The sequence below is a fragment of the Aphelocoma coerulescens genome, chromosome 5, assembly GCF_041296385.1.
Source record: "Aphelocoma coerulescens isolate FSJ_1873_10779 chromosome 5, UR_Acoe_1.0, whole genome shotgun sequence".
Classification (NCBI taxonomy): Eukaryota; Metazoa; Chordata; class Aves; order Passeriformes; family Corvidae; genus Aphelocoma; species Aphelocoma coerulescens.
This window is the reverse complement of record NC_091019.1, coordinates 63068144-63081481: the sequence shown is the minus strand read 5'-3', so window position 1 is coordinate 63081481 and position 13338 is coordinate 63068144. Positions and strand designations below refer to the sequence as shown.

At 56.2% G+C, this 13338-nt stretch overlaps 1 protein-coding gene and 1 pseudogene across 1 annotated transcript; both read left to right on the top strand.

The window, feature by feature from the left end:
- The first annotated feature begins 2455 nt into the window (after positions 1-2455).
- LOC138110912 (inositol 1,4,5-trisphosphate receptor-interacting protein-like 1) lies at positions 2456-4198 on the top strand (annotated as a pseudogene).
- A 4863-nt stretch (positions 4199-9061) lies between these two features.
- On the top strand, positions 9062-10804 carry LOC138110911 (inositol 1,4,5-trisphosphate receptor-interacting protein-like 1). The gene has a single exon (XM_069016065.1). The coding sequence runs from the start codon at positions 9062-9064 to the stop codon at positions 10802-10804; it is 1743 nt and encodes a 580-aa protein (XP_068872166.1).
- Positions 10805-13338: the final 2534 nt, after the last annotated feature.

Here is a 13338-nt window from a genome sequence, read left to right as displayed (position 1 = left end):
GGCAGCAAGCAGGGCCTGGCGCGGCTGTCGGGGCGGGAGGGCACAGGGCGCTGAGGCGCTGCCAGCTGGAGCTGGGAGCTCCGGTGTGCGGCCGGCACAGAGCCGTGGGCTCCCGCAGCTCTGCATCCCGCACGGCTGAGGCCGCTGCCCGGGCGCAGCCGGCTGGGGACACGCCGCCAGCCCGGTGCCACCCGCAGGGGCCTTCCTGCTCTGGGGCCAGGCCAGGCCGCAGCATGGGGAGCCCCCCATGGGGCTGCGCCCGGCGAGGGAACGGCTCTGCCCGGGGACAGGGCTCCGGGAGCAGGGCCGGCAGTGCCGGGCACAGCGAGAGGGGGACACACGGCTGCAGTCACAGCCCGGCTGCCCTGGCACAGGCCCCACAGGCAGACAGGACGCGGGGCAGGCAGGAGCCCCCGTCCTCTCCGCGCCCACCTGAACACGGCGACATAAGGGACAGGGGCACCGCCGGCACCGCACGCACCTCCCCAGGGGCACCAGACAGGGGCAATGCTTACACGGCGCGCACCTCTCCCCTGGCACTCTCCCACCTCCCCAGGGGCCCGGACACAACGGGGCTGAGGCTCTGCAAGGGGAACCCAGCCAGAAGGGAGACGGGGCTTCAGCCAGCACGGACGGACGCGTCCTCAAGGAGAAGCCGGCCCACACTCAAGCTCCTTGCGCTGAGTGTTGAAGGGATCAGGAGCACAGGCAGCGTTCTTCTCTAGCCTTCCACTCGTTACTTTCCGATGCATTGGAGTGCGGACAAATTCTTGGAAGCAAGAGCAAACTGGTTATTTGTAACGAGTCAGCTGAGCCGAGCACACACCCCCTCCAACAAAACTGCTGCTTTTCCTACCCTTTCGCAGCCGGGGGAGGTCCCTGTCCCGTTTCCCATGGGACGGCTTCTCAGGAACTTCCATTCTCTAAGCACCGCTTACTTTTCTGTCCCCTCCCCTCTCATCCGCCCTCCTTTTTCGGTCAGCTCTTCAGCCCTGCCCCTCTCCCAGCACTCAGCAACAGCCAACAGATCCACCGGAACAAACCCAAGCCACAGATAACAGCAAACAGAGGACAGAACCAACAACTTTCATTCTTTTACTTAATACCCTTTTTGGCTGCAGCGTAACCTTTGGGTGCAGGGATCCCATCTTCCCCGTCTGGCCTTGCAGCTTAGCAAAACCCACACGGACATGCGGGCACATTCCAGCACTGACTTGCACTCCAAACCTTTCCATTTTCTACAAGGAAAATTCTGATTTTTTCCCTTCTGCTTGGAAGGGCGTGGCTTCCCTTGGTTGATGTATTTGGCAGAAAGGTTCTCCTCACGTGGAAACGCTTCCTGGCAGCCTGAAACTCTCCTGCCCAGCGACAACCCGTTTGGTCCCACTGGATCACAGGAATGCCAGTGCAAAAGCATCACCTTCCTCTCTTCTGCGAGGAGCTGCTTTCACAGCCCAAGCTCCTGACACAGTGCAGGTGGTCCCTGAAGGGAGGTTGTAGCTAGGTGGGGGTCATTCTATTAGCCCAGGGAACAAGCAATGTGAGCAGAGGAAATGACCTCAAGTTGCACCACGGGAGCTTTAGATTGGATCTCTAGGAAATATTCCTTCAATAAAGAGGGTCTCAAGCTTGCAAACAGGCTGCCCAGGGAAATGGCTGAGTCAGCACCTCAGAAAGGTTTAAACGTTGTGTGGATGTGGCATTTGGGGAGCTGGCTGATTGGTGGAGTAGGCAGCGTTAAGTTTGCAGTTGGACTGTGCGATCTTCAGGGTCTTTTTCAACCTCGACAACTCAGAGATTTAAGTGTGGCTGAACCAGTGTGGAGTCAAGGCTTAGACTCAATGATCCTCGAGGGTGCCTTCCAACATGGGTATCTATGAGACTGGCAATGGAGGGCAGCTGATAAGAAAGACAAAGGAAAGACCAAGGGAAGTTCTTAGAAGAAGATTCACTCAAAAGCAGCCTTAAGCAGTTCACCAGGGCCACTCTGAGGGGCTGAGCTGGGCTGGGCACAAAGGGTGGGGCTGGCCTGGCTGTGATGTGCTGTGGCTCCTGTGACATCACGGGCGATGTGTCACAATGGGGGCAGCTATCAAAGGCCCCAGCAGGTAACGCTGGCCCTGTATTGCTTGGGCAAGCGGTGAGTGCACACGTGGCGGGGAGGCTGGGCTGGGGACAAGGGCTGGGGCAGAAACGCTGCACCCGGGGGAGGGTTCTCCGCCTGCACAGGGCAGGGACAGCCCCTCACGGGAGAGCCTTGGGCAGGCACGGTGCTGCTGCTGCTGCTGCTGCTGCTGCTGCTGGGGCAGCGGGACAGGCCTTGCTGCCTGCCAGCTGTCTGGGGCCCTGTCCTTCCTGGCCCCAGGCCCCTGTCATTCCCGTCCCTGCTGCCCCCACTGCCGGCTGCCTCCCTCCCCACCCCACTCAAGGCCTTCTCTCCATCCTCCTGCAGACCATGGGTCCCTTGGTATTGTGGTTCTTGCTCTTGCAAAGCCTAGTCCAGTACCTGCAGCCCGTGGGTGATGGATTGGACGAGGCGATGCGTCTGCGCATGGAAGCACGTGCGATAAGCCAGGAAGTGGAGAAGACTCTTCTGGAATGGGAAGTGGATCAGCTCACCCTGAAGCAGAGGGGAGGGGCCTGGCGAGAGCTGCTCTGGTCTGCCTTGCAACACTGGCAGGTTTGGGCCGTTGCTGGGCTCCTGCTCCTTCTCTCGGCCCTATGGTTTATCTGGAGGGAAAGGAGCCTGAGGAGAGAGGAGCCTGAAGAAGAAAACAATGGTGCAAATGAGGAGGAAGTGAGAAATGTGGATGCAAATGAAGAAGAAGCTGTTGGAAATGAAGAGGAAGTGAGAAATGTGGATGCAAAGGAAGAAGAAGCTGTTGGAAATGAAGAGGAAGACAACAATGATGCGAATCGGGAGGAAGACAACGATGATGGCAACGTAGAGGAAGTCGGCGGTGGTGCTGCAAACGAAGATGGTGCTGGAAATGAAGTTGTCATTGCGGCTGCAAATGCAGAAAACAACAATAATGATGCACGTGAAGCCGAAGGAGGAGAGCGTGATATTGAAGATAACAGAGGAAGGATTTTAATGGAGCGCATACAGTGGCCTGTACAGGACCTGCAGAACGGCTGTGAGTGGACAACTGAACTGATGACCAATTTCACAATTTACTTTGGCCACGTCTTGTCTGGCAGTTTCTACCCGGTCCTGCAACGAGCCATTGGGGTGGGCAGTGCCTTTGAAGGTTGGAGTCCCCGCGAGCAGGATGTTGTGTACCGCGTGCTCGTGCCCATGACTCCTCCCTGAGGGCACACCTTCCACCTGGAGCTGGACACTGAGGGGCAGAGGCACGTGAGGAACTTCCGTGTCCGTGTGCAGCTGGAGTGCACCTGCACGAGGGAGCAGCAGGGTGAGAAGATGCTGTGCTTCCTGCACCACCCCGAGGAGGAGCTGAGGAGGAATCAGGATCCCAGCCTCCTTCACACCCTGTGCACCGGCGCCTACCTCGATGTGCAGAAAACAGCCCGCTGGTTCTACCAGCTGGTGAGAGCCGTCTGGCCAGCTTTGCCTCAGTCGCACGCCTGGCGTTTAGTGCTGCTGCCCTCCAAACGCTCCTGCCAATTCCAGGTGACCAAGGGCAGAGAAAGCTTCCGGATTGAGGTGCTCTTCGGGGTGCGGCAAGGCGACTCGGACGTCTTTGTGAGCAGCCAGCCTAGACAGGCCTGCACCCCAAGCACAACGTGGCCTGAGACCTACGCTGTGGCAGAGGTGAAGTTCTTCAAGTACATTGCCAGGCTGGCCCCCCCTGACAGCTTGCACCTCAAATGCCTGCAGTTCTTCACCCGTCTTCAGCTGGGCTTAGGCATTTCCACCTACACCACAAAGACCATTGTTATGCACCTCCTGAACATCACACCTGTGTCACGGTGGCGCAGGAGAGATTTCGTGAGGCGACTGGTGGATATCAGCGAGAGCCTGCGCTTAAGCGTGGAAGTGAGATGCCTCAACCACTTTATTTTGGGCAACCAGAGGCTCCCTGGGGAGATCAGTTTGCCCCCAGAGGTGCAAATGGCCAGGACGTGCAATCTCTTCCATCACATGGTGATGGATCCGGCTGCCCATTCACAGGCGATGAGCGAGTATATGGACCTGCGAAAGTGGTTAAGAAGAATCCTCAAAAATGATCCTTGAAAGAGGTTTGCCTGCTTGATGCTGTGCTTGTGGGACTGGCAGCTGGCAGCAGAGAACCACCTGATAGTACAGGGGAAAAGAGGGGAGAGTGTGGGATACAGAGAGGGAAGGGAAAGCGCTGTGCAGCAGCACTCTGCCATCGACAGCAGCAGCAGCAGTGTCGTCCCAACAGTCTCCTCAGCACTGCATCCAGTGATGACCAGGTTGGCTACGCGGCTCGGGGAGCACGCAAGAGCAAATACTGCCATTCCTTTTTGTGTTCTCTGGGGTCTGTGTGCAGAATCTAGTCCTCAGGGAGGAGCTGACACAGACCTGAGCGTGCAGAACATGGAGAAGGCACTGCTCAGTCGGCCCTGGGAATTGCTGCCACACCTGTCCTCCAGAGCAAAAGCACGCTCGGGGAGTCCAAGCCGATGAGGCTGAAGAGGCCGTGGCCAGGGGCCTTGTGAGAGAGAGTCCCATTACCACCTGGACTGTGACTGCCCCCAGCTCTGTCTTAGGGTCCATTTTCCCTCTGAGAGCTTCCCCTTGTGCAAAGATGCCGATCTCAGGATCCCAGACGAGTTCCCATTTGAAAGGACCACCGGTGAGATCATCTTGTCCAGGGCTGCTCCAGCAGGCCCTTCCTGCTGTGCATTGCAAAGCATTGCGTTCGGAGGGCTCTTGACTATCTCCGGCGAGGGAGACTCCACAACCTCTGGGCAATGTGCTCCAGTGCTCGGTCACTGCGCTGAACGCCAGATGTGCTGCAGACTTGCTGGAAGTCAGCGAAGAATTGACGGGGCTGGTTGAGAAAAACAGGAGCTGGGCCTCTCACCTATGTGGCCCCTGGCTCCAGCAAGGCCCAAGTACAGAGTGACGTCCGGAGTGAAGCAGAGGCCTCTCGGCGCCGTGATGTTTCCCTGAGGCCCAGAAGAGCCCCTGCACCTCTCTAGCGCCGTTGGCCTCACTCCCCTTCACTGCACAGAACAAGCTGGGTTACGAATCTGCTCCTTTAAGGAGAAGAGGATGCGTGCAAAGACTCTGGCAGAGGCCCCACGGCCTCTCCTGCTGCCTCAGCAGGTGGAGGGCCACGGGAGGGTTTATTCTACCTCCCTGTATCATTTCCTTTTCCAAAAAAGGTCACACAGATCCACATTGAGCTCCACTTGCGCGTGAACTTCCCACTCCCGAGAACGCGCATGAAGAGAGCACATGCCTTACGTGCATGGCCAAAGTCACCAAACCCCACCGGTAGCATGCAACTGTTCCTGGCCTTTGGGAAGGGCCAAAAATCAGAGTGTAAAAGAAGCAGGAATGTGGGATAGAAAAAGGAAAAAAAAACAGGGAAAAAAAGACCGAGAGGAACAATGGGCGCTGCTTGCCCGCGATCGGTCACGGGACGGTGACTGTCCTTGTCCCCAGAGGGACACCTTTAGGTCAGCATTGGACCAACTCGGTTGGCGCTGACCTGAAACTTTGCATCCATAAAAATCTAGATTTTTATTTCATAGATATAAAGACATAGAGTAGACATATTATATATTATAAAGTTTATTGATAATCATCTATAATAGTAAATATAATAAAACAAAAACATATACCAGTATAAATAATATCAAAGACACAAAATATCTAATTATTACATCATGATAAAAATAATGATCAATATTTTAAAAGGTAATTCTATTTAAACACTAACAATATAGAATTTACAAGATATTGTATATACATATATACAGTATACCTACTTAGTGTCACTATCCCTCGTGACACCTATTAATGCTCTATAGTCAGTGCATTTATGAGGGGCAAGCCAGAAACTGGTTTGCTGTTGCTTCAATAAAATGCAATATTGCAGAATCTGGATGGTGCAAGACTTTGTTGATCTCAGCCAGACCCAGAGCATTGGTAAATCTCATGCACTGGGAATGTGGGCTCGTCAAGAGTCTCCTTGAACTCAACCAAACTTACAGGGCTGAAGTGGTTCTCATCAGAAATCAAGGCCAGCTGTCCCCAGGCCCTGTGATCACAGAATCACACAAGGGCTTGGGCTTGGAAGGCTCCTTAAACATCATCTTGTTCCAACCCTGCTGCCGAGGGCAGGGACACCTTCCACTAGGCCAGGTTGCTCCAAGCCCCATCCAAGCTGGCCTGGAACACTGCCAGGGATGGGGCAGCCACAGCTTCTGTGGGCAGCGTGGGCCAGGGCCTCAGCAGCCTCAGAGCCAAGAGGTTCTTCCACATGTCCAGCCTAACCCCTCCCTCTGTCAGCGGGAAGCCTCTGCCCCTGGTGCTGGGCCTGCAGGCCCTTGGAAACAGCCCCTCTGCGGGTTGCTGGTGGGCCTCGTGCGGGGACGGAAAGGCCGCAGGAAGGTGCCCCCGGAGAAGCCCTTGGAGAGCACTGGGGCCACGAGTGGCACCATGAGGGCAGCAAGCAGGGCCTGGCGCGGCTGTCGGGGCGGGAGGGCACAGGGCGCTGAGGCGCTGCCAGCTGGAGCTGGGAGCTCCGGTGTGCGGCCGGCACAGAGCCGTGGGCTCCCGCAGCTCTGCATCCCGCACGGCTGAGGCCGCTGCCCGGGCGCAGCCGGCTGGGGACACGCCGCCAGCCCGGTGCCACCCGCAGGGGCCTTCCTGCTCTGGGGCCAGGCCAGGCCGCAGCATGGGGAGCCCCCCATGGGGCTGCGCCCGGCGAGGGAACGGCTCTGCCGGGGGACAGGGCTCCGGGAGCAGGGCCGGCAGTGCCGGGCACAGCGAGAGGGGGACACACGGCTGCAGTCACAGCCCGGCTGCCCTGGCACAGGCCCCACAGGCAGACAGGACGCGGGGCAGGCAGGAGCCCCCGTCCTCTCCGCGCCCACCTGAACACGGCGACATAAGGGACAGGGGCACCGCCGGCACCGCACGCACCTCCCCAGGGGCACCAGACAGGGGCAATGCTTACACGGCGCGCACCTCTCCCCTGGCACTCTCCCACCTCCCCAGGGGCCCGGACACAACGGGGCTGAGGCTCTGCAAGGGGAACCCAGCCAGAAGGGAGACGGGGCTTCAGCCAGCACGGACGGACGCGTCCTCAAGGAGAAGCCGGCCCACACTCAAGCTCCTTGCGCTGAGTGTTGAAGGGATCAGGAGCACAGGCAGCGTTCTTCTCTAGCCTTCCACTCGTTACTTTCCGATGCATTGGAGTGCGGACAAATTCTTGGAAGCAAGAGCAAACTGGTTATTTGTAACGAGTCAGCTGAGCCGAGCACACACCCCCTCCAACAAAACTGCTGCTTTTCCTACCCTTTCGCAGCCGGGGGAGGTCCCTGTCCCGTTTCCCATGGGACGGCTTCTCAGGAACTTCCATTCTCTAAGCACCGCTTACTTTTCTGTCCCCTCCCCTCTCATCCGCCCTCCTTTTTCGGTCAGCTCTTCAGCCCTGCCCCTCTCCCAGCACTCAGCAACAGCCAACAGATCCACCGGAACAAACCCAAGCCACAGATAACAGCAAACAGAGGACAGAACCAACAACTTTCATTCTTTTACTTAATACCCTTTTTGGCTGCAGCGTAACCTTTGGGTGCAGGGATCCCATCTTCCCCGTCTGGCCTTGCAGCTTAGCAAAACCCACACGGACATGCGGGCACATTCCAGCACTGACTTGCACTCCAAACCTTTCCATTTTCTACAAGGAAAATTCTGATTTTTTCCCTTCTGCTTGGAAGGGCGTGGCTTCCCTTGGTTGATGTATTTGGCAGAAAGGTTCTCCTCACGTGGAAACGCTTCCTGGCAGCCTGAAACTCTCCTGCCCAGCGACAACCCGTTTGGTCCCACTGGATCACAGGAATGCCAGTGCAAAAGCATCACCTTCCTCTCTTCTGCGAGGAGCTGCTTTCACAGCCCAAGCTCCTGACACAGTGCAGGTGGTCCCTGAAGGGAGGTTGTAGCTAGGTGGGGGTCATTCTATTAGCCCAGGGAACAAGCAATGTGAGCAGAGGAAATGACCTCAAGTTGCACCACGGGAGCTTTAGATTGGATCTCTAGGAAATATTCCTTCAATAAAGAGGGTCTCAAGCTTGCAAACAGGCTGCCCAGGGAAATGGCTGAGTCAGCACCTCAGAAAGGTTTAAACGTTGTGTGGATGTGGCATTTGGGGAGCTGGCTGATTGGTGGAGTAGGCAGCGTTAAGTTTGCAGTTGGACTGTGCGATCTTCAGGGTCTTTTTCAACCTCGACAACTCAGAGATTTAAGTGTGGCTGAACCAGTGTGGAGTCAAGGCTTAGACTCAATGATCCTCGAGGGTGCCTTCCAACATGGGTATCTATGAGACTGGCAATGGAGGGCAGCTGATAAGAAAGACAAAGGAAAGACCAAGGGAAGTTCTTAGAAGAAGATTCACTCAAAAGCAGCCTTAAGCAGTTCACCAGGGCCACTCTGAGGGGCTGAGCTGGGCTGGGCACAAAGGGTGGGGCTGGCCTGGCTGTGATGTGCTGTGGCTCCTGTGACATCACGGGCGATGTGTCACAATGGGGGCAGCTATCAAAGGCCCCAGCAGGTAACGCTGGCCCTGTATTGCTTGGGCAAGCGGTGAGTGCACACGTGGCGGGGAGGCTGGGCTGGGGACAAGGGCTGGGGCAGAAACGCTGCACCCGGGGGAGGGTTCTCCGCCTGCACAGGGCAGGGACAGCCCCTCACGGGAGAGCCTTGGGCAGGCACGGTGCTGCTGCTGCTGCTGCTGCTGCTGCTGCTGGGGCAGCGGGACAGGCCTTGCTGCCTGCCAGCTGTCTGGGGCCCTGTCCTTCCTGGCCCCAGGCCCCTGTCATTCCCGTCCCTGCTGCCCCCACTGCCGGCTGCCTCCCTCCCCACCCCACTCAAGGCCTTCTCTCCATCCTCCTGCAGACCATGGGTCCCTTGGTATTGTGGTTCTTGCTCTTGCAAAGCCTAGTCCAGTACCTGCAGCCCGTGGGTGATGGATTGGACGAGGCGATGCGTCTGCGCATGGAAGCACGTGCGATAAGCCAGGAAGTGGAGAAGACTCTTCTGGAATGGGAAGTGGATCAGCTCACCCTGAAGCAGAGGGGAGGGGCCTGGCGAGAGCTGCTCTGGTCTGCCTTGCAACACTGGCAGGTTTGGGCCGTTGCTGGGCTCCTGCTCCTTCTCTCGGCCCTATGGTTTATCTGGAGGGAAAGGAGCCTGAGGAGAGAGGAGCCTGAAGAAGAAAACAATGGTGCAAATGAGGAGGAAGTGAGAAATGTGGATGCAAATGAAGAAGAAGCTGTTGGAAATGAAGAGGAAGTGAGAAATGTGGATGCAAAGGAAGAAGAAGCTGTTGGAAATGAAGAGGAAGACAACAATGATGCGAATCGGGAGGAAGACAACGATGATGGCAACGTAGAGGAAGTCGGCGGTGGTGCTGCAAACGAAGATGGTGCTGGAAATGAAGTTGTCATTGCGGCTGCAAATGCAGAAAACAACAATAATGATGCACGTGAAGCCGAAGGAGGAGAGCGTGATATTGAAGATAACAGAGGAAGGATTTTAATGGAGCGCATACAGTGGCCTGTACAGGACCTGCAGAACGGCTGTGAGTGGACAACTGAACTGATGACCAATTTCACAATTTACTTTGGCCACGTCTTGTCTGGCAGTTTCTACCCGGTCCTGCAACGAGCCATTGGGGTGGGCAGTGCCTTTGAAGGTTGGAGTCCCCGCGAGCAGGATGTTGTGTACCGCGTGCTCGTGCCCATGACTCCTCCCCGAGGGCACACCTTCCACCTGGAGCTGGACACTGAGGGGCAGAGGCACGTGAGGAACTTCCGTGTCCGTGTGCAGCTGGAGTGCACCTGCACGAGGGAGCAGCAGGGTGAGAAGATGCTGTGCTTCCTGCACCACCCCGAGGAGGAGCTGAGGAGGAATCAGGATCCCAGCCTCCTTCACACCCTGTGCACCGGCGCCTACCTCGATGTGCAGAAAACAGCCCGCTGGTTCTACCAGCTGGTGAGAGCCGTCTGGCCAGCTTTGCCTCAGTCGCACGCCTGGCGTTTAGTGCTGCTGCCCTCCAAACGCTCCTGCCAATTCCAGGTGACCAAGGGCAGAGAAAGCTTCCGGATTGAGGTGCTCTTCGGGGTGCGGCAAGGCGACTCGGACGTCTTTGTGAGCAGCCAGCCTAGACAGGCCTGCACCCCAAGCACAACGTGGCCTGAGACCTACGCTGTGGCAGAGGTGAAGTTCTTCAAGTACATTGCCAGGCTGGCCCCCCCTGACAGCTTGCACCTCAAATGCCTGCAGTTCTTCACCCGTCTTCAGCTGGGCTTAGGCATTTCCACCTACACCACAAAGACCATTGTTATGCACCTCCTGAACATCACACCTGTGTCACGGTGGCGCAGGAGAGATTTCGTGAGGCGACTGGTGGATATCAGCGAGAGCCTGCGCTTAAGCGTGGAAGTGAGATGCCTCAACCACTTTATTTTGGGCAACCAGAGGCTCCCTGGGGAGATCAGTTTGCCCCCAGAGGTGCAAATGGCCAGGACGTGCAATCTCTTCCATCACATGGTGATGGATCCGGCTGCCCATTCACAGGCGATGAGCGAGTATATGGACCTGCGAAAGTGGTTAAGAAGAATCCTCAAAAATGATCCTTGAAAGAGGTTTGCCTGCTTGATGCTGTGCTTGTGGGACTGGCAGCTGGCAGCAGAGAACCACCTGATAGTACAGGGGAAAAGAGGGGAGAGTGTGGGATACAGAGAGGGAAGGGAAAGCGCTGTGCAGCAGCACTCTGCCATCGACAGCAGCAGCAGCAGTGTCGTCCCAACAGTCTCCTCAGCACTGCATCCAGTGATGACCAGGTTGGCTACGCGGCTCGGGGAGCACGCAAGAGCAAATACTGCCATTCCTTTTTGTGTTCTCTGGGGTCTGTGTGCAGAATCTAGTCCTCAGGGAGGAGCTGACACAGACCTGAGCGTGCAGAACATGGAGAAGGCACTGCTCAGTCGGCCCTGGGAATTGCTGCCACACCTGTCCTCCAGAGCAAAAGCACGCTCGGGGAGTCCAAGCCGATGAGGCTGAAGAGGCCGTGGCCAGGGGCCTTGTGAGAGAGAGTCCCATTACCACCTGGACTGTGACTGCCCCCAGCTCTGTCTTAGGGTCCATTTTCCCTCTGAGAGCTTCCCCTTGTGCAAAGATGCCGATCTCAGGATCCCAGACGAGTTCCCATTTGAAAGGACCACCGGTGAGATCATCTTGTCCAGGGCTGCTCCAGCAGGCCCTTCCTGCTGTGCATTGCAAAGCATTGCGTTCGGAGGGCTCTTGACTATCTCCGGCGAGGGAGACTCCACAACCTCTGGGCAATGTGCTCCAGTGCTCGGTCACTGCGCTGAACGCCAGATGTGCTGCAGACTTGCTGGAAGTCAGCGAAGAATTGACGGGGCTGGTTGAGAAAAACAGGAGCTGGGCCTCTCACCTATGTGGCCCCTGGCTCCAGCAAGGCCCAAGTACAGAGTGACGTCCGGAGTGAAGCAGAGGCCTCTCGGCGCCGTGATGTTTCCCTGAGGCCCAGAAGAGCCCCTGCACCTCTCTAGCGCCGTTGGCCTCACTCCCCTTCACTGCACAGAACAAGCTGGGTTACGAATCTGCTCCTTTAAGGAGAAGAGGATGCGTGCAAAGACTCTGGCAGAGGCCCCACGGCCTCTCCTGCTGCCTCAGCAGGTGGAGGGCCACGGGAGGGTTTATTCTACCTCCCTGTATCATTTCCTTTTCCAAAAAAGGTCACACAGATCCACATTGAGCTCCACTTGCGCGTGAACTTCCCACTCCCGAGAACGCGCATGAAGAGAGCACATGCCTTACGTGCATGGCCAAAGTCACCAAACCCCACCGGTAGCATGCAACTGTTCCTGGCCTTTGGGAAGGGCCAAAAATCAGAGTGTAAAAGAAGCAGGAATGTGGGATAGAAAAAGGAAAAAAAAACAGGGAAAAAAAGACCGAGAGGAACAATGGGCGCTGCTTGCCCGCGATCGGTCACGGGACGGTGACTGTCCTTGTCCCCAGAGGGACACCTTTAGGTCAGCATTGGACCAACTCGGTTGGCGCTGACCTGAAACTTTGCATCCATAAAAATCTAGATTTTTATTTCATAGATATAAAGACATAGAGTAGACATATTATATATTATAAAGTTTATTGATAATCATCTATAATAGTAAATATAATAAAACAAAAACATATACCAGTATAAATAATATCAAAGACACAAAATATCTAATTATTACATCATGATAAAAATAATGATCAATATTTTAAAAGGTAATTCTATTTAAACACTAACAATATAGAATTTACAAGATATTGTATATACATATATACAGTATACCTACTTAGTGTCACTATCCCTCGTGACACCTATTAATGCTCTATAGTCAGTGCATTTATGAGGGGCAAGCCAGAAACTGGTTTGCTGTTGCTTCAATAAAATGCAATATTGCAGAATCTGGATGGTGCAAGACTTTGTTGATCTCAGCCAGACCCAGAGCATTGGTAAATCTCATGCACTGGGAATGTGGGCTCGTCAAGAGTCTCCTTGAACTCAACCAAACTTACAGGGCTGAAGTGGTTCTCATCAGAAATCAAGGCCAGCTGTCCCCAGGCCCTGTGATCACAGAATCACACAAGGGCTTGGGCTTGGAAGGCTCCTTAAACATCATCTTGTTCCAACCCTGCTGCCGAGGGCAGGGACACCTTCCACTAGGCCAGGTTGCTCCAAGCCCCATCCAAGCTGGCCTGGAACACTGCCAGGGATGGGGCAGCCACAGCTTCTGTGGGCAGCGTGGGCCAGGGCCTCAGCAGCCTCAGAGCCAAGAGGTTCTTCCACATGTCCAGCCTAACCCCTCCCTCTGTCAGCGGGAAGCCTCTGCCCCTGGTGCTGGGCCTGTAGGCCCTTGGAAACAGCCCCTCTGCGGGTTGCTGGTGGGCCTCGTGCGGGGACGGAAAGGCCGCAGGAAGGTGCCCCCGGAGAAGCCCTTGGAGAGCACTGGGGCCACGAGTGGCACCATGAGGGCAGCAAGCAGGGCCTGGTGCGGCTGTCGGGGCGGGAGGGCACAGGGCGCTGAGGCGCTGCCAGCTGGAGCTGGGAGCTCCGGTGTGCGGCCGGCACAGAGCCGTGGGCTCCCGCAGCTCTGCAT